At 47.2% G+C, this 23,685-nt stretch overlaps 1 protein-coding gene across 1 annotated transcript; it reads right to left on the bottom strand.

The window, feature by feature from the left end:
• Window positions 1-786: 786 nt before the first annotated feature.
• LOC109743803 (uncharacterized) lies at window positions 787-1,763 on the bottom strand. Its single transcript, XM_020302895.2, has 2 exons — window positions 1,728-1,763; window positions 787-1,637 (listed from the first exon to the last, which is right to left on the bottom strand). The coding sequence occupies exons 1-2, from the start codon at window positions 1,761-1,763 to the stop codon at window positions 981-983; spliced, it is 693 nt and encodes a 230-aa protein (XP_020158484.1). The 3' UTR covers window positions 787-980.
• Window positions 1,764-23,685: the final 21,922 nt, after the last annotated feature.

The following is a 23,685-nucleotide window of genomic DNA, read 5'->3' as shown; positions in this document are numbered from 1 at the left end:
AGCCGGCGTCCAGAGACACTGACGGCCGGGTCCCACACCCCGCCGGATTACCATTGTACCCCTGGGGGTAGGCCTATATAAACCCCCCAGGCCACCCCATGCAAGGGGTTCAGAACCTTAGAAGTCACACGCACCCACATAGAGAGACTGGAGTAGAGCTAGCCTTGTTCTTCTTCCTCCTCTAGCCAAAATAGCTCAAGGAGCAACCTTGTAGCCACTCTATTGACGTAGTGATCATGTGGAGACCCCGCAGAGCAGGACTAGGGGTGTTATCTTCATGGAGAGCCCCGAACCTGGGTAAGATTAGCAGGCGTATGCGGTCTCGCTCACTCCCGCTTCCAGAGCCCGGCGACGTACTCTTGTCCCCATCCATGATAAGCCACCCCCTGGCATATGGCGCACGATATCCCCGACATATGTCCAGCAAAGTCTTCCAAACCTTAGCTTCCAATTATTCAGATGTGAAGATAACTTTAGCTTGTTTGCCGCCACTGAAAATGCAAACCGTTACTCCTTGGCAAATGCAATTGCTACAAAATCTACTTGACTTGGTTAGGTTCTGGAGAGCAATGGCTAGCAATATTTTGGACTTCTGGGGTTTGAGTCTAACACATAAAAGTGCTACCAAAAATAATTCATGCAACCCTGAAGCAATCTTGCAAGCTTGATAACATTCCAGCCAGTAGCATTCAGAGATACGAACAAAAGGGAAACCAATTCTCAACCTCACTGAGTTTCTGCAATACGCTTACAAAGAAAACCATAAGATACTAGTACCTCCGAACTGTTCAGACATATGCTGCAAGGGAGGTCGATACAGTTGTACTTCAAATGACACGAGCCAACCAATCTACGATCGAGCGCACAATCCAGAACTGAAATGAAACAAGACACACACAACAACAACGCTGAAGAAATCAACATGCAGCTGTGGCATAATGCTACTCCTGCAGGAGGAGCAGCACCGCCCCTTGGTCGCCCTAGTTCCCCTCCGTTAACCTCCGCATGAGCTCATCGAGTCGCGGGTACAAGATGTAGCTCTCGAAGCCCTCGTCCTTGCTGGAGCTGCTGTCGACCGGCGGTGGCGGCGACCGAGGGATCAGCGGCTTCCTGTAGACCTTGTGGACCACGAAAACGACGTCCGCCGGCACGGCGCTCGGGTGCGCGCGGCGGAAGGCGGCCGCGTTCCTATTGAGCCGGTACTCCTTCATTCGCCAGCGGGTCTGCGACATTACCTCCCCGTCCCTCCATGTGTAGCGGTACGCGAACCTGTGCCGGAACGCCACTTCCTCCCGGCCGCCCTCGCCGCCGTAGTACGCCTTCTCCTGGCCGTACTGCACCCAGCACCTGCCCGCGCCCGGCGTCGGGCATGTCTCGCCGGCGAGCTTTGCCGTGAAGAAGAAGCCCCATACCTCGCTGTAATCCCTCTTGTGGTTTTCCGGGAAGGAGAGCGCGCGTGGCCGCAAGGACAAGACGTCCACGCCCTCCTCGATGACGCCGGGGAGGAAGAAGCCGCCGAGCCCCGCCCTGGGGATGAGGTAGTGGCCGACGAGCTCACGGCCGGTGGGTTGGAACATGTAGCCAGCTGCTGCCAGATTAGCCAGCGCCGACCGATGCCGAAGTTGTAGCCTGCCTAGCTAGGAGGGTAGGTTTCTGTGGGCGACGCGAAATGTTGGGTGGATCAGAGAGTTCGATTATGCCATGGGAGAATTCAGATCCAGGGGGACCTGCTCCTCCTTTTGTACTCCTAGATGGGACGGCATCATGGCAGTTGGCAGGGAAGGTTCCAGAAGCAAGTACAGATGGCACATCAGATAGAGGGTGTCAAATTCGGTCACGTATGCTCAATTCAAACAAAATTTGATGGCCCCTTGATGAGGACTGTCCAATCTGACTGGAATGGCCTTTTTCAGCATCGTCTCAGCTTTGATTCACAACCGTGCTTGGCCCAAGCAAATGGCATCGGATTAGAGTCCACAAAATATTTCTAATATAAGAGAGCGAGGGTGATCTAGGCTTCGGAACACCTTAGCATTTCTTGAGTCCTAAAATTTCTAGAGAATTGGGGAGAGGCACGCCTCTGGCTAAATGGGGTTTTTAAGGTTTCTTTCCGAAGCAAGTAGGCGGCAGAACGGTAAATTGTTGCAAATCCGCATGGCTTTCGGACAGTTGATGAAGAGGTGATTTGTGTTTTCGGAAGGAAAAAGTACCTTACACAGGCGGCGGCTTACGAAAGGTGATTGCCAAACATATTTGCGTTGATTTAAGTTGTCCTCCAACAATAACCAAGCAACAAATATTGACTATATTTGAAGCACCACAGCGCTAGATGAGCTCGGCATGATCACACTCCACATTTTTATCCCATATGAGACCATACATGCTAATTCTAAAGAGACAAAAAAACAATCTAACGGAATGATTCGTCATCGATATGCATGCATCTATTCGACAAAGCGATGACGTCGCCACTCTAAATGTTACTTCTACTTGTAAGAGAGGGAGGGTGATCCCACATCATTCCCTAAGTCCCAAATTCAGATAATTGAGAGAGGCACCTCGGACTAAATGAAGTTTTTGAGCTTGCTTTTGGCGTAGCAACAACCCATAAGCCCCGGAAGCAAGTAGGCGTGGGTTGTTGCCAAATCCACATGAGTTTCGGACAATTGATGAAGATTTTATGTATCTTTGGATGGAACGGGGTACCTTGTATGGGCGGCGGGTGGGGAGAGGTGCTTGTCGAACATACTTGCCTTGGTTTAATCTTTCCTCAAACAATAACCAAGCAACAAATATTGACCATATTGAGCATGGCAGTGCTAGATGAGCTCGCCATGAGCATACTCAACATTTTCTATTCCATGTGAGACCATACATGCTAATTTTAGATGGACAAACATATAGTGACAAAATCAATGACGTCGGTGCTCTTATTTTTTAAGCTTCAAAATGATATATCTCTCAAACTATTTCTTGGGCATCTCCATGGTCCCCTTTGTTTCGACGAGATCATTGAAACTAGACCCTATGTTGTTGAGCTTTGAAGTTTTCATCTTTCACAAGTGTCATAATTGTTTTTCTATGAAGTTGGCTTAGTAGCAAATTTACTAGGTGGCAAACATGGAATGACAACTTTATGGACGTTTAAAAAAAATCTCTATCTCTATCTCCATCCCTATCTCTATATTTATATATATCTCTTCCTATCTAAAAAAAGAAAGGTTTTCTGTTCTGCTCCACACTTCTTCCATCCTCCCTCGTACCTCTGTTTTTTTGTTCCATGAGAATGTTCAGAGAAAAACCGTTTGTGTGAAAGCCCCACGCACACACCTCTGGCTAAATGAAGTTTTTGAGGTTTTCTTGGCGCGGCATAGCCCATAAGCCTTGAAAGAAAGTAGGCGTGAGTGGATGCCAAATCGGCATGACTTTTGGACAATTAATGAAGAGGTGATTTTTTGTCATAAGAAGGAGCGAAGTACGTCTGATAGGCGGCGGCTTGAGGTGCTTGTCGGACATATTTGTCTTGGTTTAATCTTTCCTCAAATAGTAACCTAGAAAAAATATTGACCATATTTGGAGTATGACAACGCTAGATGAGCTCGACATGATCACACTCGACATTTTTATCCATGTGAGACCATACATGCTAGTTTTAAAGGGGTAAAAAATATAGTGGAAGTTTCGCGCATGCATCTATGGGTGATCAAAGCAATGACGTCGGCACTCTAAATGTTATTTGAAACTTCTAAATGATCTCTCTCTCAAAGCATTATTGAGATTATGATCTATCTGAAGGAAATATGCCCTAGAGGCAATAATAAAGTTATTATTTATTTCCTTATATCATGATAAATGTTTATTATTCATGCTAGAATTGTATTAACCGGAAACATAATACTTGTGTGAATACATAGACAAACAGAGTGTCACTAGTATGCCTCTACTTGACTAGCTCGTTGACAAAAGATGGTTATGTTTCCTAGCCGTAGACATGGGTTGTCATTTGATTAACGGGATCACATCATTAGGAGAATGATGTGATTGACTTGACCCATTCTGTTAGCTGAGCACACGATCGTTTAGTATGTTGCTATTGCTTTCTTCATGACTTATGCATGTTCCTGTGACTATGAGATTATGCCACTCCCGTTTACCGGAGGAACACTTTGTGTGCTACCAAACGTCATAACGTAACTGGGTGATTATAAAGGTGCTCTACAGGTGTCTCCGAAGGTACTTGTTGGGTTGGCGTATTTCGAGATTAGGATTTGTCACTTCGATTGTTGGAGAGGTATCTCTGGGCCCACTCGGTAATGCACATCACTTAAGCCTTGCAAGAATTGCAACTAATGAGTTAGTTGCGGGATGATGTATTACGGAACGAGTAAAGAGAATTGCCGGTAACGAGATTGAACTAGGTATTGAGATACCGACGATCGAATCTCGGGCAAGTAACATACCGATGACAAAGGGAACAACGTATGTTGTTATGCGGTCTGACCGATAAAGATCTTCGTAGAATATGTGGGAGCCAATATGAGCATCCAGGTTCCGCTATTGGTTATTGACCGGAGACGTGTCCCGGTCATGTCTACATAGTTCTCGAACCCGTAGGGTCCGCACGTTTAAAGTTTTGATGACAGTTATATTATGAGTTTATGAGTTTTGATGTACCGAAGGTTGTTCGGAGTCCCGGATGTGATCACGGACATAACGAGGAGTCTCGAAATAATCGAGACATGAAGATTGATATATTGGAAGCCTATATTTGATTATCGGAAATGTTCCGGGTGAAATCGGGATTTTACCGCAGTACCGAGGGGTTACCGGAACCCCCCGGGGGCTTAATGGGCCATAGTGGGCCTTTGTGGAGAAGAGGAGAGGCGGCCAGGGCAGGGCCGCGCGCCCCTCCCCACCTAGTCCGAATAGGACAAGGAGAAGGGGGCGGCGCCCCCCTTTTCCTTCCTCTCTCCCTCCTCTTTCCCCCCTTCTCCTAATCCAACAAGGAAGGGAGGGAGTCCTACTCCTGGTGGGAGTAGGACTCCTCCTGGCGCGCCTCCTCCCCGGCCGGCCGCACATCCCCCCTTGCTCCTTTATATACGGGGGTAGGGGACACCCCAAGGACACAACAATTGATTTGATCTTTTAGCCGTGTGCGGTGCCCCCCTCCACCATAGTCCACCTCGATAATACTGTAGCGGTGCTTAGGCGAAGCCCTGCGTCGGTAGAACATCATCATCATCACCACGCCGTCATGCTGACAAAACTCTCCCTCAACACTCAGCTAGATCGGAGTTCGAGGGACGTCATCGGGCTAAACGTGTTGTGACACCCAAGTTATTATTGGATTTTTCAAAAGATTTTATTTGACTTGAGGGAGGTGATTTAAATTTTCTTCAAAAGAACTCTCCCTTTCAAATACTTTATTTTTTTTAGGCAAAATTTTTATTTGGATTCACCCAAGATCTGTCTTTGGTCTTGGAGGTTCTTGCTTTTCATTTGGACTCAAGACAAAATGCTTTTCATTCGCCTTCATCAACATCTGGCCAAATCAACAAGCCAGGTGAGTACTATGAAAGTACTCGCAAGACAGTTCGGACATAAGATATAACAAATGTAAACATGAAGCATATGAATAATTTATCCAATGCGTTCAGACATAGAGATAATAAATACTGGGTGCCAAGCGAGGGTCTGAATGACGCCTCGAGCGGAAACTGCAGAATAGTAATACTGGTGCCAAACGAGGGTCTGAATGACTCCTCGAGAGGAAACTGCGAGAATAATAATACTGGTGCCAAACGAGTGTCTGAAAGACTCCTCGAGAGGAAAATGCAGAATAATAATACTGGTGCCAAACGAGTGTCTGAAAGACTCCTCGAGAGGAAAATGCAGAATAGTAATGCCACAGTCGGGCGTCGGGGCGACACCACATAAAGGGCTCATAACAGAAAATAAAAGCAGTGCGTGCCACAATCGGACGTCTGAGCGACATCACATAAAGGGCTTATATTTAAAGTAGGAAACATAAGACACGCCGCAGTCGGACGTCTGAGCGCCGTCACATAAAGGGCTCATAACAGAAAATAAAAGCAGTGCATGCCACAATCGGGTCTGAGCGACATCACATAAAGGGCTTATATTACAGTCCAATAATTTAATAGCGCGGGAACATAAATTATCACAAGCACGAGACGAATAAAAATTTAGTCCATCCACAGGAATAATAATTTAAACTGGATTTACCACTTGAGCTTGTTCACCGGGGAAAAGTTTCCACGCGGATAGATATGGATATACTGATTACACTACTTGATCATGGATACGGTGACTTGGAAGGAATTGACTCTGCAGAGTTTGTACTTAACCACAGCCAACGGATTTCAGTAGTCCCGGGGACTAGTTCCGTCTACGGTGTTTTGGAAGAAACACGTCTAACTAGTACACACCCAATTCAACCTTCCGAAGCCAGGTATCACCCTCGGCAACGTTCAAGAAAAACCTTGAGACGGGGAGGCTACAACCTCGCGTAGCATGGGATCAAATTTCTATACGCGCGCTCTAAGGGGGTGCCCCCCCTCTCGGTCCCAACCGGAAACACCCATGCCCCCTGACCGGATGACTGGCTTTAATCCTGGGCCAAGGTACCATCATCCCGGCCTCTCTGTTTGGTGTGTACACGCAAAGAGGTTACCAACTTACTAAACCGCATCCTGGCAAATGAAACATGTGGTAGCACGGAAGGGGGAAAGAACGATAACGTGACTCCGTCCACGTTAACGTCGGAGAAAGTCGGATGACGCAAGGCTGGTATGCTACAACAGTACCACCTTGCTGCCCTTCATGTCACCACATGATTAGGCCATCTCTCATCAGAGATCATCGCAACTTTGGGACATGCGGGGAAAAGAACGATAACGTGACTCCGTCCACGTTAACGTTGGAGAAAGTCGGATGACGCAAGGCTAGTATGCTACAACAGTACCACCTTGCTGCCCTTCATGTCACCACATGATTAGGCCATCTCTCATCAGAGATCATCGCAACTTTGGAACATGCGGGTAGTTGCCTTACAAGCAACAAGGTATTTACCGACACTCATATGCCACGCACAAAACTTTCAAGCAAACATGCAAACACCTGTCAAATTAAATGTTCAAAACATGCTTGCCTGGTTCGGAGAAGTCGGAGTCTAGCTCGGCGAAGTTCGCGGCTCCGTCACCTCTTCCGGAACCTACGGCAATCACGAAAACGGGCACTAACGTGAAAACCAACGCGTGCACAGAAACTTTTCCAAATATTTTTCAAATAAATCCCATAAAAAACTAGACAAAATTTGAAGATTGTCAGAAAAAGAATCACTCAAAAATCCCTTTTTATTAAAAAGTTATAAAGGTTTCTGTCCAGGGACTTATCTGTAATGAAACGGAAAAGTTCCAGGCTTTTAACTGAGAAAGCAGAAAACGGTTCGATTGGAAATGCGCAAGCTCAAGAGAGAAAACGTATTTTGCCCGAAGGCGCCAACAGAAAACGGATCACAAAAGAATAGAATAGAGGCTGACAAGCGGGGTCCATGTCAGGTTTGAAAAGCTCGCCGGCGCCCGAAGACTGTGGTGGACGCCGGCGTCGAACCACGGCGAGTTAGGAGGATCGGAGGGTACCAAGAGCTTCAGCTTGTTCTTCCGCGTCGGTGGGTGGTGGACTCGACCAACGGGGAGCACCACGTCGACGGCGACACTATCTCCGGCGGACGGCGGCTCGGGTGAGGATGGCGAACTCCGGTGGAGGGCTGCAAACTTCGAATTGAAGCGCGGGTCAGAAAGAGAGGTGCATGGTGAAGCTACTGGCAAGAGAAGGGAGGCGGAGGTGCACAGACGGGGGCGAATCGAGTTGGATCCCGTGGCGGGTCGCGGCGGCCGGAGTCGAGGAAGGAGACCTCCTCAGGGCTCTTCCAGTGGCTAGGCGTGCTCTAGGTGGAGTGCAGGGATGGTGGGTGCTCGAGTTGAAGCTCGGGGCCTCTATTTTTATGCGGATCGACGGGGTGGCCGTGAACGGAGAATCTCCGGCGAGCGATTACGGCGATGCAGTGGATTGGCAGGAGGTTTGAATGGCCAGGCAGCATCAGTGGAGGTTACTGGTGTCATCCCACAGCTAAACAGAGTTGGTCTTGGCGTAATGGCGTCGGTCCACGGTGAGGTGACCGCACGGGCTCGATGGCGGCAGAGAGCGCGCTCCGCGCCCTGCGGTTCACGACGAGAGCGGCAGTGCGTTCGGGGGAGTGGAAGGCCACGCGGCGAGCTCCGGTGGCTTGGGCGGCGCTGGGTGGCGTCGTCGGCGCCGTGCCTCCCGCTGGCGGCCGCAAAGCCGCCGCTGGCGTCGGTCACGGGGCGGCGCACCTTCTGCAGCTCGTCGCCGATGCCCGCAAGGTGCTAGGCGCTCGTGCGGTGCAGGAACAAGAGGGAGGGGACGAGGAGCAAGGCGACACAGTGGCACTGGCGAGATCGACAACCATCTCTGAAGAAAACGACAGTAAGCCACTGAACTGTTCTCTGAATTTTCTGAACTTGACAAAGACCATGCACTGCAGGTGCTCGACAGTATGATATGGCTATGAGAAAAAAAATTCTGGAGCTGGTACTTGGTGAGGTGACCACTCAATGCACCCAGAGGCTGCCTAATTTTACTTGGAATTTTTGGAGAAGGCTTTGAATGAATTTCACCAAATTTGACAAATCTGGTCCAAACTTGCAGCAAGTGTAGTTTGAACAATTTGAACTGAAGACCAGTGGATCTTCATGGATCTTGGTTGAGGGTTCAAAGGACTAGGGAGGGGAGTTGGTTTGGGGACAAAAATCCAAGCAGAAACTGTAGCTCCTTTGAAAAACACCAATGGCTAGAATAGAAGACAGAAATTTGTTTGAATAAGATTTAAATGGAAATCATCACATGGGGAGGTTCAACTTGCTGGATTAGATGCCAAATATGATCCAAGGATGAGGGGAGGGTTAGGAGAGAGGATTTGCACTAAGGCCATGGCAAGAAGGAAATGTTGAAAGTGGTGAAGGGTTATTCCAAAAGCCATAGTGCAAAATTTCAAAGAGATTTTCAAAGGCATTTTCCCATGTGAAAAGCATTTTGTCTTGAGTCCAAATGAAAAGCAAGAACCTCCAAGACCAAAGACAGATCTTGGATGAATCCAAATAAAACTTTTGCCTAAAAAAAATAAAGTATTTGAAAGGGAGAGTTGTTTTGAAGAAAATTTATATCACCTCCCTCAAGTCAAATAAAATCTTTTGAAAAATCCAATTAAAAACTTGGGTGTCACAACACCTACCCCCTTAGGAAAAATCTCGTCCTCGAGATTTCTGCTGATCCTCAAATAGATATGGATACTCTGCCCGGAGAAAATCTTCCCTTTCCCATGTAGCTTCATCCTCAGTATGGTTGCTCCACTGAACTCTGAAAAACTTTGTCGTTTTCTGACGGGTCCTCCGTTCAGACTCTTCCAATATTTTTACCGGCCTTTCTCTGTAGGTGAGATCTGGTTGCATATCAATGTTCTCATGAGGTACATGCTTATCCGGGTTACTCACACATTTCCTCAACTGTGAGACGTGGAATACGTCATGGACGTCTGACAGCTCCTTGGGTAGGTCTAGTTGGTTGGCTACCATGCCTCTTCGTGCCTTTACACAAAATGGTCCAATAAATCTTGGGGCTAGCCTCCCCTTAATTTTGAACCGTTGCAGACCCCTCATAGGAGATACTCGGAGGTATACGGAATCACCGGGTTCAAAGCTGACCTCACGATGCTTCTGATCATAGTAGCTCTTTTGTCGGCTCTGTGCTGTCTTGAGTCTGTCCCTGATTTGTTTAACTTTCTCCTCGGCCTCTTTAAGCATGTCGGGGCCGAAGATACGGCTGTCACCTGTTTCTGACCAATTCAGTGGGGTACGACACCTCCGTCCGTACAATGCTTCAAAAGGTGCCATTTGCAAGCTGGCTTGGTAACTGTTGTTGTAAGCAAATTCAGCATACGGCAAACTCTCTTCCCAACTGGATCCATAGGTGAGCACACAGGCTCTTAGCATATCCTCTAGGATTTGGTTTACACGTTCCGTTTGTCCATCAGTCTGAGGGTGGTATGCTGTACTGAAAGTTAGTTGCGTGCCCAGGGCTTGTTGTAGGTGATCCCAAAATTTGGAGACGAATTGTGTGCCTCAGTCTGATATTATAGTCTTTGGGACTCCGTGCAAGCAAACTATACGGGAGAGATAAAGTTTGGCCAGCCTTTGTGTGGAGTAGGTAGTCTTCACTGGAATGAAATGAGCAACCTTGGTTAGTCGGTCTGTGATGACCCATATGGCGTCATTCCCACGTTGTGATCGGGGTAGTCCGATGATGAAATCCATTCCTATTTCATCCCATTTCCACTCCGGTATCCTGTTTGGCTGGAGTAGCCCTGCTGGCTTTTGATGCTCGGCCTTGATGCGCTGACATGAATCGCAACAAGCAATAAATGTGGCTATATCTCTTTTCATACCGTGCCATCAAAATCTTTCCTGAATGTCCTTGTACATTTTGGTTCCTCCAGGATGGATCAAGTGTGGAGTGGTGTGGCTTTCCGTCAAGATCTGTCGCTTGAGTTCCTCAATGTTAGGTACGCAAAGTCTGTCTCCGTACCATAGTGTTCCTTTACTGTCTATGACGAACTCTGAAGCCTTACCAAGGTTCATTTTCTTCTTTATACCCTCGATGCTGGGATGTCCCTGTTGAGCCTTCTTAATTTGCTCCACCAGGGTAGGTTGTATCTCTAGATTTGATACAGTGCCCTCAGAGACTAACATCATGTTGAGCCTAGCGAACTCCTGTTGAAACTCAGGCCTCAAGTTTGGCGGACCGTCATTGTCCGGGCTGGGTTTTCGACTAAGGGCATCGGCCACTACATTTGCTTTCCCTGGATGGTAGTGAATACCGACATCGTAGTCCTTGACCAGTTCCAACCAGCGTCGTTGGCATAAATTCAGTTCTGGCTGTGTGAAAATATATTTGAGGCTCTTATGGTCCGTGTATATTTCACAGCGATTTCCCAACAGAAAGTGCCTCCACTCCTTGAGTGCATGTATAACTGCTGCTAGCTCCAAGTCATGTGTTGGGTAATTTTCCTCATGTTTTCGCAGCTGCCGTGAGGCATATGCGACTACTTTGCCATCCTGCATTAGTACACATCCGAGACCTTTTTGGGACGCGTCACAATACACTTCAAAGCTCTTGTGTATGTCTGGCACAGTTAAGACCGGTGCGGTTGTCAGCTTCTTCTTTAGTTCTTGGAAGCTCTGCTCGCATGCTTCCGTCCATACAAATTTCTTGTCCTTCTTGAGCAACTGTGTCATATGTTTTGCCACAGTGGAGAATCCTTCAATAAATCTTCTGTAATATCCGGCCATTCCTAGGAAACTCCGCACATCAGTAACGTTGGCGGGTGGCTTCCAGTCAAGTATGGCCTTGACCTTTTCTGGGTCTACGGCCACGCCTTCTTGGTTCAGTATATGGCCTAAGAAACCAACTTGTCTTAGCCAAAATTCGCACTTGCTAAATTTGGCGTACAACTGATGTTTCCTCAATTCTCCCAAAACAATTCTGAGGTGCTCAGCATGCTCTTCTGGTGTCCTTGAGTAAACCAGAATATCGTCAATGAATACCACCACAAATTTGTCCATGAATTTCATGAACACCTTGTTCATGAGGTGGACGAAATATGCGGGGGCGTTCGTTAGTCCAAAAGGCATCACTGTAAACTCGTATAGCCCATATCTGGAAGTGAATGATGTCTTGGGGATATCTTCTGTCCGTACTTTCAATTGGTGATATCCCGATCTCAAATCAATCTTTGAGAATACCTTGGCTTGTGCGAGCTGGTCAAACAAATCATTTATCCATGGCATCGGATATTTGTTTTTGATGGTGACCATATTGAGGGCTCGATAGTCTATACACAGTCTCAGTGTCCCGTCCTTTTTCTTTGCGAATAACACAGGCGAACCCCAAGGTGAGGAGCTGGCTCGAATAAATCCTTTGTCCAATAATTCCTTTATTTGTTTCTTCAACTCCACCAATTCTGAGGGTGCCATTCTATAAGGCTTCTTATAGATGGGAGCGGTGCCAGGTGCTAGTTCGATGCTGAACTCTATCTCTCGGTCTGGTGGCATGCCTGGTAGTTCTTCGGGAAATACGTCAGGAAACTCGCATACCACTGGGACTTTTCTCAGTTCTGCAATGTCCATTTTGTTCAGTTTTGGTTGCTATGATCGTGGCCTTTCTTTAGCGGAAACTCTTATTGTCTTGCCGTGATGGTGAGTGAGAATCACTGTCCGATTGAAACAGTCGATGAATCCTTTGTTGGTGGTCAACCAGTCCATCCCTAAAATGACATCCAGTCCCTTACTCTCCAACACAATGAGATTCGCGTGGAATTGTAGTCCTTCGAACTCAATGACCACTCCTCGGCAGTAACCCTGAGCGATTTGCTTATTTCCGGGGGACTTGATGATCATAGATTTTTCCAAGGGAAGTATCGGAAAACCATGTTGCAAAACAAAACTCTTCGAAACTAACGAATGGGAAGCTCCAGAATCAAACAAAACCGTGGCAGGTACTGTGTTGACAGGGAACGTACCGAGCACGATGTCTGGGGCATTCTGCGCCTCTTCCCTGGTCACATGGTTCAGGTGACCCTTCCTGTGGTTGTTGTTGGGGTTGAAATTGTTGCGCTTGGGGGCTGGATTGTTCCCACCATTGTTTGGCTTGGGTGCCGAGTTCTTTGGCTTTGGGCACTGTTTAGCATAGTGCCCTTCTTGACCACAAGCATAGCAAGTGACCCCTGGACGGTATGTGTACTCCTTATCCCTGGCATGGAACTGTCCGACGGGCCTTGGTTCAGTGGCCGTGGATCTCCTTGTGTCTGTCCGTGGAACCTCAGCCTTGCTTCGGTTGTGGCGAGCAAGAGTTGTCTTGTCCCTCTTTCGCTTACGGATATCTTCCAGACTACGGCGCTCATTCTCCAAGGTAATGGCCTTGTCCACCAGAGTCTTAAAATCCGGGAAGGTGTGTACAATCAGTTGGCATCTCAGTGCTGGTGCCAGGCCGTCCAGGAATTTTTCCATCTTCTTGCTTTCTGTCATGTGCTCGTCGTAGGCATAACGAGACAGCTGGGTAAACTGACCATTGTATTCTGTTACTGACATGCCTCTCTGCTTCAGGTCATCAAACTCCCTCTTCTTGATCTTTAGGATGCTCCTGGGGATGTGTGCCCCACGGAAGCCTTCCTTGAACTCTTCCCAGGTGATGTTGTGTTCACTGGGATGCATGTGTAGGAAATTTTCCCACCATGCTGCAGCTGCTCCAGTAAGGTAGTGTGGTGCATAAAGCACCTTCTCATGATCTGAGCACTGAGCAATAATCAGTTTCCTTTCAATGTCACGAAGCCAATCATCGGCTTCCAGCGGCCTATCGGTGTGAGCAAAAGTTGAGGGGCGAGTCTTCTGTAACTCAGATAACTTGGAATGCTGTTGATAGGGCTCACGGTGGTTTCCCATATTGATGACATGATTTATCATCTCTCGGTGCTGTTGCTGGCTTTGCTCGAAGAGACGGCATACTTGAGACAGGGCTGCTTCGCTGTCGTGTTGACTGGACTGACCCTGAGTGAAATTGTTGCTAGTTTGTGTCCCGTAAACCTCTTCTGGCTGATTGGGCATGGAGCGTGTCCACGGGCGAGACATTTTTCCAGTCTGGGGTATTATTGTGCAAAACCCATGAGAAAAACTGTGCAGCCCAAGGAAAATCTTGCAAAGGCAACAAATTTAAAAGATCTCAAGGTTTTCAAGAAAACATAAGCGATTTCGCATGGAGAAGAACTGCTTAGCAACTATCTTACATGCGAAAAGCAAACACACGATACAGGACTCAGGATGTGCGTACACATCCTGACATGTTATTTAGACTAGCGTACTACTCCGGAAGGCAGCAAACACACCAATACAAACTAGCGTACAGATAAAACAACACACCATACAAGCAGGCATAACGCGCGGCAACTCGGCGCTCTCAGTCGGAGATGGTGAAGATTTCCTTTCCCTTGCCGATGGCAAGACTCAGCGGTCCAGGAGAATCCACCTCCACCTCCTCTCTAGCTGGCTCCTGGCACGTAACGCTGCGCTGCGGTGATGGTGCGGGGGCGACTGGTGGTAGAGCGGGTGCGGCTGGCGGTGCGGCTCTGATTGGAGTAGGAGCGATGACTCGGTCGAACTCCTCAGTGGTAGGCAGACGGCGAGCAGTGGCCAAAATGGCCGGTGCATACGAGGCTGAAGACGAGACGAATGTCAGAGGCGGCGCCGTGTTGAGAAGCTCCTTCCTGCTGGTAGGACCGCCCCGGACTAAGTCCATGCGGGCAGCCACAAGATCGTCCACGAGGTTGTCGAAAGACTCCTCCAGCGCCTTGAGATACTCCACAACCATCTCGATGGCTTCATCTCGCTCTCCCCGATGGCAGGCGAACGCATAGTGGCTGGTGTATGGCACATGGCATGGGAGGTAGCGGTAGCGACGAGTCTTCATCGTAGGAAGGATGTCCCGAAGGCGAGCTATCGCCTCACGGGCAGCCATCTGCATGGCATGCCTCTCCGTAGGCATGGCCCTTCCCACAAAACGGAAGTGGCGAGCTGCAGAACGTCCTCCCTTGAATTGCACCACAGCTTGGTGCATAGACACGTCGTCACTGAGCTTGTGCTGGTAGAGTGTGAACTCCGGGCGAGCTGCTGGCCTGATCGCGAGCTTGGTGATGGAGACGAGGAGCTTGACAAACCCCTCGGGCACGTTCGTGAACACTCGATTCTCACAGCTGCTGCCAGCCATCTACAAAAGTAGGCAAAAATTCTGAGTAGTCATGTCATAAATTTATGATGACCAACAGAAAATAGCTACAATTGCAAAAAGCTGAAAAAGCACAAAAGACGCTAATAACCGATTAGCGATCGCACCTAGTGGCTTCCTATAGTCAGCCTGGCTCTGATACCAAGCTTGTCACGACCGGTTTTTCAATAAAATAATAATTGAGAGACCAATCCCTTTTACGGACCAGTAAGGAAGAATTCCTTCTCACTGGTAGACAATTTCTTGGTCACAGAAGAAAAAAAATACCAGGAGTACTGAATATAATACAAGGTTGAGCGGAGGATGCCCAACAATTTATTACATGCACGCCTCTAAGACAAGATGGCGGATAGGGTGGCATACTACTAATTCACGATAATAACGGTGGTGGAAATATCACCGCGAAGCGAGTGATATAACTCCTGAAGACTACAGCTCTTCGAGCGTCGGAGTGAGGCTCGCGGAGACTTATTGCGGGTGGCGGAAGCGTATATAATACAAGTGACCAATATCCGGGATCGAGCAGGACTGACTGGGACTCCTCTAGGCGTCGGACGCGCTATCAAACTCTTCATCCAAGAGATCGCCTTCGTCAACATCTGGCCAAATCAACAAGCCAGGTTAGTACTATGAAAGTACTCGCAAGACAGTTCGGACATAAGATATAACAAATGTAAACATGAAGCATATGAATAATTTATCCAATGCGTTCAGACATAGAGATAATAAATACTGGGTGCCAAGCGAGGGTCTGAATGACGCCTCGAGCGGAAACTGCAGAATAGTAATACTGGTGCCAAACGAGGGTCTGAATGACTCCTCGAGAGGAAACTGCGAGAATAATAATACTAGTGCCAAACGAGTGTCTGAAAGACTCCTCGAGAGGAAAATGCAGAATAATAATACTGGTGCCAAACGAGTGTCTGAAAGACTCCTCGAGAGGAAAATGCAGAATAGTAATGCCACAGTCGGGCGTCGGGGCGACACCACATAAAGGGCTCATAACAGAAAATAAAAGCAGTGCGTACCACAATCGGACGTCTGAGCGACATCACATAAAGGGCTTATATTTAAAGTAGGAAACATAAGACACGCCGCAGTCGGACGTCTGAGCGCCGTCACATAAAGGGCTCATAACAGAAAATAAAAGCAGTGCGTGCCACAATCGGACGTCTGAGCGACATCACATAAAGGGCTTATATTACAGTCCAATAATTTAATAGCGCGGGAACATAAATTATCACAAGCACGAGACGAATAAAAATTTAGTCCATCCACAGGAATAATAATTTAAACTGGATTTACCACTTGAGCTTGTTCACCGGGGACAAGTTTCCACGCGGATAGATATGGATATACTGATTACACTACTTGATCATGGATACGGTGACTTGGAAGGAATTGACTCTGCAGAGTTTGTACTTAACTACAGCCAACGGATTTCAGTAGTCCCGGGGACTAGTTCCGTCTATGGTGTTTTGGAAGGAACACGTCTAACCAGTACACACCCAATTCAACCTTCCGAAGCTAGGGATCACCCTCGGCAACGTTCAAGAAAAACCTTGAGACGGGGAGGCTACAACCTCGCGTAGCATGGGATCAAATTTCTATACGCGCGCTCTAAGGGGGTGCCCCCCCTCTCGGTCCCAACCGGAAACACCCATGCCCCCTGACCGGATGACTGGCTTTAATCCTGGGCCAAGGTACCATCATCCCGGCCTCTCTGTTTGGTGTGTACACGCAAAGAGGTTACCAACTTACTAAACCGCATCCTGGCAAATGAAACATGTGGTAGCACGGAAGGGGGAAAGAACGATAATGTGACTCCGTCCACGTTAACGTCGGAGAAAGTCGGATGACGCAAGGCTGGTATGCTACAACAGTACCACCTTGCTGCCCTTCATGTCACCACATGATTAGGCCATCTCTCATCAGAGATCATCGCAACTTTGGGACATGCGGGGAAAAGAACGATAACGTGACTCCGTCCATGTTAACGTTGGAGAAAGTCGGATGACGCAAGGCTGGTATGCTACAACAGTACCACCTTGCTGCCCTTCATGTCACCACATGATTAGGCCATCTCTCATCAGAGATCATCGCAACTTTGGAACATGCGGGTAGTTGCCTTACAAGCAACGAGGTATTTACTTATACTCATATGCCACGCACAAAACTTTCAAGCAAACATGCAAACACCTGTCAAATTAAATGTTCAAAACATGCTTGCCTGGTTCGGAGAAGTCGGAGTCTAGCTCGGCGAAGTTCGCGGCTCCGTCACCTCTTCCGGAACCTACGGCAATCACGAAAACGGGCACTAACGTGAAAACCAACGCGTGCACAGAAACTTTTCCAAATATTTTTCAAATAAATCCCATAAAAAACTAGACAAAATTTGAAGATTGTCAGAAAAAGAATCACTCAAAAATCCCTTTTTATTAAAAAGTTATAAAGGTTTCTGTCCAGGGACTTATCTGTAATGAAACGGAAAAGTTCCAGGCTTTTAACTGAGAAAGCAGAAAACGGTTCGATTGGAAATGCGCAAGCTCAAGAGAGAAAACGTATTTTGCCCGAAGGCGCCAACAGAAAACGGTTCGTGAAAGAATAGAATAGAGGCTGACAAGCGGGGTCCACATGTCAGGTTTGAAAAGCTCGCCGGCGCCCGAAGACTGCGGTGGACGCCGGCGTCGAACCACGGCGAGTTAGGAGGATCGGAGGGTACCAAGAGCTTCAGCTTGTTCTTCCACGTCGGTGGGTGGTGGACTCGACCAACGGGGAGCACCACGTCGACGGCGACACTATCTCCGGCGGACGGCGGCTCGGGTGAGGATGGGGAACTCCGGTGGAGGGCTGCAAACTTCGAATTGAAGCGCGGGTCAGAAAGAGAGGTGCATGGTGAAGCTACTGGCAAGAGGAGGGAGGCGGAGGTGCACACACGGGGGCGAATCAAGTTGGATCCCGTGGCGGGTCGCGGCGGCCGGAGTCGAGGAAGGAGACCTCCTCGGGGCTCTTCCAGTGGCTAGGCGTGCTCTAGGTGGAGTGCAGGGATGGTGGGTGCTCGAGTTGAAGCTCGGGGCCTCTATTTATAGGTGGATCGACGGGGTGGCCGTGAACGGAGAATCTCCGGCGAGCGATTACGGCGATGCAGTGGATTGGCAGGAGGTTTGAGTGGCCAGGCAGCATCAGTGGAGGTTACTGGTGTCATCCCACAGCTAAACGGAGTTGGTCTTGGCGTAATGGCGTCGATCCACGGTGAGGTGACCGCACGGGCTCGACGGCGGCAGAGAGCGCGCTCCGCGCCCTGCGGTTCATGACGAGAGCAGCAGCGCGTTCGGGGGAGTGGAAGGCCACGTGGCGAGCTCCAGTGGCTTGGGCGGCGCTGGGTGGCGTCGTCGGCGTCGTGCCTCCCGCTGGCGGCCGCAAAGCCGCCGCTGGTGTCGGTCATGGGGCGGTGCACCTTCTGCAGCTCGTCGCCAACGCCCGCAAGGTGGCAGGCGCTCGTGCGATGCAGGAACAAGAGGGATGGGACGAGGAGCAAGGCGACACAGTGGCACTGGCGAGATCGACAACCATCTCTGAAGAAAACGACAGTAAGCCACTGAACTGTTCTCTGAATTTTCTGAACTTGCCAAAGACCATGCACTGCAGGTGCTCGACAGAATGATATGGCTATGAGAAAAAAATTCTGTAGCTGGTACTTGGTGAGGTAACCACTCAATGCACCCAGAGGCTGCCTGATTTTACTTGGAATTTTTGGAGAAGGCTTTGAATGAATTTCACCAAATTTGACAAATCTGGTCCAAACTTGCAGCAAGTGTAGTTTGAACAATTTGAACTGAAGACCAGTGGATCTTCATGGATCTTGGTTGACGGTTCAAAGGACTAGGGAGGGGAGTTGGTTTGGGGACAAAAATCCAAGCAGAAAGTGTAGCTCCTTTGAAAAACACCAATGGCTAGAATAGAAGACAGAAATTTGTTTGAATAAGATTTAAATGGAAATCATCACATGGGGAGGTTCAACTTGTTGGATTAGATGCCAAACATGATCCAAGGATGAGGGGAGGGTTAGGAGAGAGGATTTGCACTAAGGCCATGGCAAGAAGGAAATGTTGAAAGTGGTGAAGGGTTATTCCAAAAGCCATAGTGCAAAATTTCAAAGAGATTTTCAAAGGCATTTTCCCATGTGAAAAGCATTTTGTCTTGAGTCCAAATGAAAAGCAAGAACCTCCAAGACCAAAGACAGATCTTGGGTGAATCCAAATAAAACTTTTGCCTAAAAAAATAAAGTATTTGAAAGGGAGAGTTCTTTTGAAGAAAATTTAAATCACCTCCCTCAAGTCAAATAAAATCTTTTGAAAAATCCAATTAAAAACTTGGGTGTCACACGTGTGCTGAACTCGGAGGTGTCGTGCGTTCGGTACTTGATCGGTCGGATCGTGAAGACGTACGACTACATCAACCGCGTTGTGCTAACGCTTCCGCTTTCGGTCTACGAGGGTACGTAGACAACACTCTCCCCTCTCGTTGCTATGCATCACCATGATCTTGCGTGTGCGTAGGAATTTTTTTGAAATTACTACGTTCCCCAACAGTGGCATCAGAGCCATGTTTTATGCGTTGATGTTATATGCATGAGTAGAACACAAGTGAGTTGTGGGCGATACAAGTCATACTGCTTACCAGCATGTCATACTTTGGTTCGGCGGTATTGTTGGATGAAGCGGCCCGGACCGACAATTACGCATACGCTTACGCGAGACTGGTTCTACCGACGTGCTTTGCACACAGGTGGCTGGCGGGTGTCAGTTTCTCCAACTTTAGTTGAACCGAGTGTGGCTACGCCCGGTCCTTGCGAAGGTTAAAACAACACTAACTTGACGAACTATCGTTGTGGTTTTGATGCGTAGGTAAGAACGGTTCTTGCTCAGCCCGTAGCAGCCACATAAAACTTGCAACAACAAAGTAGAGGACGTCTAACTTGTTTTTGTAGGGCATGTTGTGATGTGATATGGTCAAAGCATGATGCTAAATTTTATTGTATGAGATGATCATGTTTTGTAACCAAGTTATCGGCAACTGGCAGGAGCCATATGGTTGTCGCTTTATTGTATGCAATGCAATCGCCCTGTAATGCTTTACTTTATCACTAAGCGGTAGCGATAGTCGTAGAAGCATAAGATTGGCGAGACGACAACGATGCTACGATGGAGATCAAGGTGTCGCGTCGGTGATGATGGTGATCATGACGGTGCTTCGAAGATGGAGATCATAAGCACAAGATGATGATGGCCATATCATATCACTTATATTGATTGCATGTGATGTTTATCTTTTATGCATATTATCTTGCTTTGATTGACGGTAGCATTATAAGATGACCTCTCACTAAATTTCAAGATAAAAGTGTTCTACCTGAGTATGCACCGTTGCCAAAGTTCGTCGTGCCCAGACACCACGTGATGATCGGGTGTGATAAGCTCTACGTCCATCTACAACGGGTGCAAGCCAGTTTTGCACACGCAGAATACTTAGGTTAATCTTGACGAGCCTAGCATATGCAGATATGGCCTCGGAACACTGAGACCAAAAGGTCGAGCGTGAATCATATAGTAGATATGATCAACATAATGATGTTCACCATTGAAAGCTACTCCATTTCACGTGATGATCGGTTATGGTTTAGTTGATATGGATCACGTGATCACTTAGAGGATTAGAGAGATGTCTATCTAAGTGGGAGTTCTTAAGTAATATGATTAATTGAACTTAAATTTATCATGAACTTAGTACCTGATAGTATCTTGCTTGTCTATGTTGATTGTAGATAGATGGCCCGTGCTGTTGTTCCGTTGAATTTTAATGCGTTCCTTGAGAAAGCAAAGTTGAAAGATGATGGTAGCAATTACACGGACTGGGTTCATAAGTTGAGGATTATCCTCATTGCTGCACAAAAGAATTACGTCCTGGAAGCACCGCTAGGTGCCAAACCTGCTACAGGAGCAACACCAGATGTTATGAACGTCTGGTAGAGCAAAGCTGATGACTACTCGATAGTTCAGTGTGCCATGCTTTACAGCTTAGAACCGGGACTTCAATGACGTTTTGAACGTCATGGAGCATATGAGATGTTCCAGGAGTTGAAGTTAATATTTCAAGCAGATGCCTGGATTGAGTGCTTTGAAGTTTCCAATAAGTTCTACAGCTGTAAGATGGAGGAGAATAGTTCTGTCAGTGAGCATATACTCAAAATGTCTGGGTATAACAATCACTTGATTCAACTGGGAGTTAATCTTCCGGATGATAGCGTCATTGACAGAATTCTTCAATCACTGTCACCAAGCTACAAGAGCTTCGTGATGAACTATAACATGCAAGGGATGGATAAGACAATTCCCGAGCTCTTCGCAATGGTAAAGGCTACGGAGGTAGAAATCAAGAAGGAGCATCAAGTGTTGATGGTCAATAAGACCACCAGTTTCAAGAAAAAGGGCAAAGAGAAGAAGAAGGGGAACTTCAAGAAGAACAGCAAGCAAGTTGCTGCTCAAGAGAAGAAACCCAAGTCTGGATCTAAGCCTGAGACTGAGTGCTTCTACTGCAAGCAGACTGGTCACTGGAAGCGGAACTGCCCCAAGTATTTGGCGGATAAGAAGGATGGCAAGGTGAACAAAGGTATATGTGATAGACATGTTATTGATGTGTACCTTACCAGAGCTCGCAGTAGCACCTGGGTATTTGATACTGGTTCTGTTGCTAATATTTGCAACTCAAAACAGGGACTACGGATTAAGCGAACACTGGCCAAGGATGAGGTGACGATGCGCATGGGAAACGGTTCCAAAGTCGATGTGATCGCCGTTGGCACGCTACCTCTACATCTACCTTCGGGATTAGTATTAGACCTAAATAATTGTTATTTGGTGCCAGCGTTGAGCATGAACATTATATCTGGATCTTGTTTGATGCGAGACGGTTATTCATTTAAATCAGAGAATAATGGTTGTTCTATTTATATGAGTAATATCTTTTATGGTCATGCACAGTTGAAGATTGGTCTTCTTTTGATGAATCTCGATAGTAGTGATACACATATTCATAATGTTGAAGCCAAAAGATGCAGAGTTGATAATGATAGTGCAACTTATTTGTGGCACTGCCGTTTGGGTCATATTGGTGTAAAGCGCATGAAGAAACTCCATATTGATGGACTTTTGGAATCACTTGATTATGAATCACTTGGTACTTGCGAACCATGCCTCATGGGCAAGATGACTAAAACGCCGTTCTCCGGAACTATGGAGAGAGCAACAGATTTATTAGAAATCATACATACAGATGTATGTGGTCCGATGAATGTTGAGGCTCGCGGCGGGTATCGTTATTTTCTCACCTTCACGGATGATTTAAGCAGATATGGGTATATCTACTTAATGAAACATAAGTCTGAAACATTTGAAAAGTTCAAAGAATTTCAGAGTGAAGTTGAAAATCATCGTAACAAGAAAATAAAGTTTCTACGATCTGATCGTGGAGGAGAATATTTGAGTTACGAGTTTGGTCTACATTTGAAACAATGCGGAATAGTTTCGCAACTTACGCCACCCGGAACACCACAGCGTAATGGTGTGTCCAAACGTCGTAATCGTACTTTACTAGATATGGTGCGATCTATGATGTCTCTTACTGATTTACCGCTATCATTTTCGGGTTATGCTTTAGAGACGGCCGCATTCACGTTAAATAGGACACCGTCAAGATCCGTTGAGACGACGCCTTATGAACTGTGGTTTGGCAAGAAACCAAAGTTGTCGTTTCTTAAAGTTTGGGGCTGCCATGCTTATGTGAAAAAGCTTCAACTTGATAAGCTCGAACCCAAATCGGAGAAATGTGTCTTCATAGGATACCCAAAGGAGACTATTGGGTACACCTTCTATCACAAATCCGAAGGCAAGACATTTGTTGCTAAGAATGGATCCTTTCTAGAGAAGGAGTTTCTCTCGAAAGAAGTGAGTGGGAGGAAAGTAGAACTTGATGAGGTAACTGTACCTGCTCCCTTATTGGAAAGTAGTTCATCACAGAAACCGGTTACTGTGACACCTACACCAATTAGTGAGGAAGTTAATGATGATGATCATGAAACTTCAGATCAAGTTGTTACTGAACCTCGTAGGTCAACCAGAGTAAGATCCGCACCAGAGTGGTACGGTAATCCTGTTCTGGAGGTTATGTTACTTGACCATGACGAACCTACGAACTATGAAGAAGCGATGGTGAGCCCTGATTCCGCAAAATGGCTTGAGGCCATGAAATCTGAGATGGGATCCATGTATGAGGACAAAGTGTGGACTTTGGTTGACTTGCCCGATGATCGGCAAGCCATTGAGAATAAATGGATCTTCAAGAAGAAGACTGACGCTGACGGTAATGTTACTGTCTATAAAGCTTGACTTGTTGCGAAAGGTTTTCGACAAGTTCAAGGGATTGACTACGATGAGACTTTCTCACCCGTAGCGATGCTTAAGTCTGTCCGAAACATGTTAGCAATTGCCGCATTTTATGATTATGAAATTTGGCAAATGGATGTCAAAACTGCATTCCTGAATGGATTTCTGGAAGAAGAGTTGTATATGATGCAGCCGGAAGGTTTTGTCGATCCAAAGGGAGTTAACAAAGATTGCAAGCTCCAGCGATCCATTTATGGACTGGTGCAAGCCTCTCGGAGTTGGAATAAACGCTTTGATAGTGTGATCAAAGCAT

The sequence above is a fragment of the Aegilops tauschii genome, chromosome 2 (genome assembly GCF_002575655.3).
Source record: "Aegilops tauschii subsp. strangulata cultivar AL8/78 chromosome 2, Aet v6.0, whole genome shotgun sequence".
NCBI classification, from domain to species: domain Eukaryota; kingdom Viridiplantae; phylum Streptophyta; class Magnoliopsida; order Poales; family Poaceae; genus Aegilops; species Aegilops tauschii.
The sequence above is the reverse complement of the archived record's forward strand: the minus strand, read 5'-3'. Positions and strand labels throughout refer to the sequence as shown.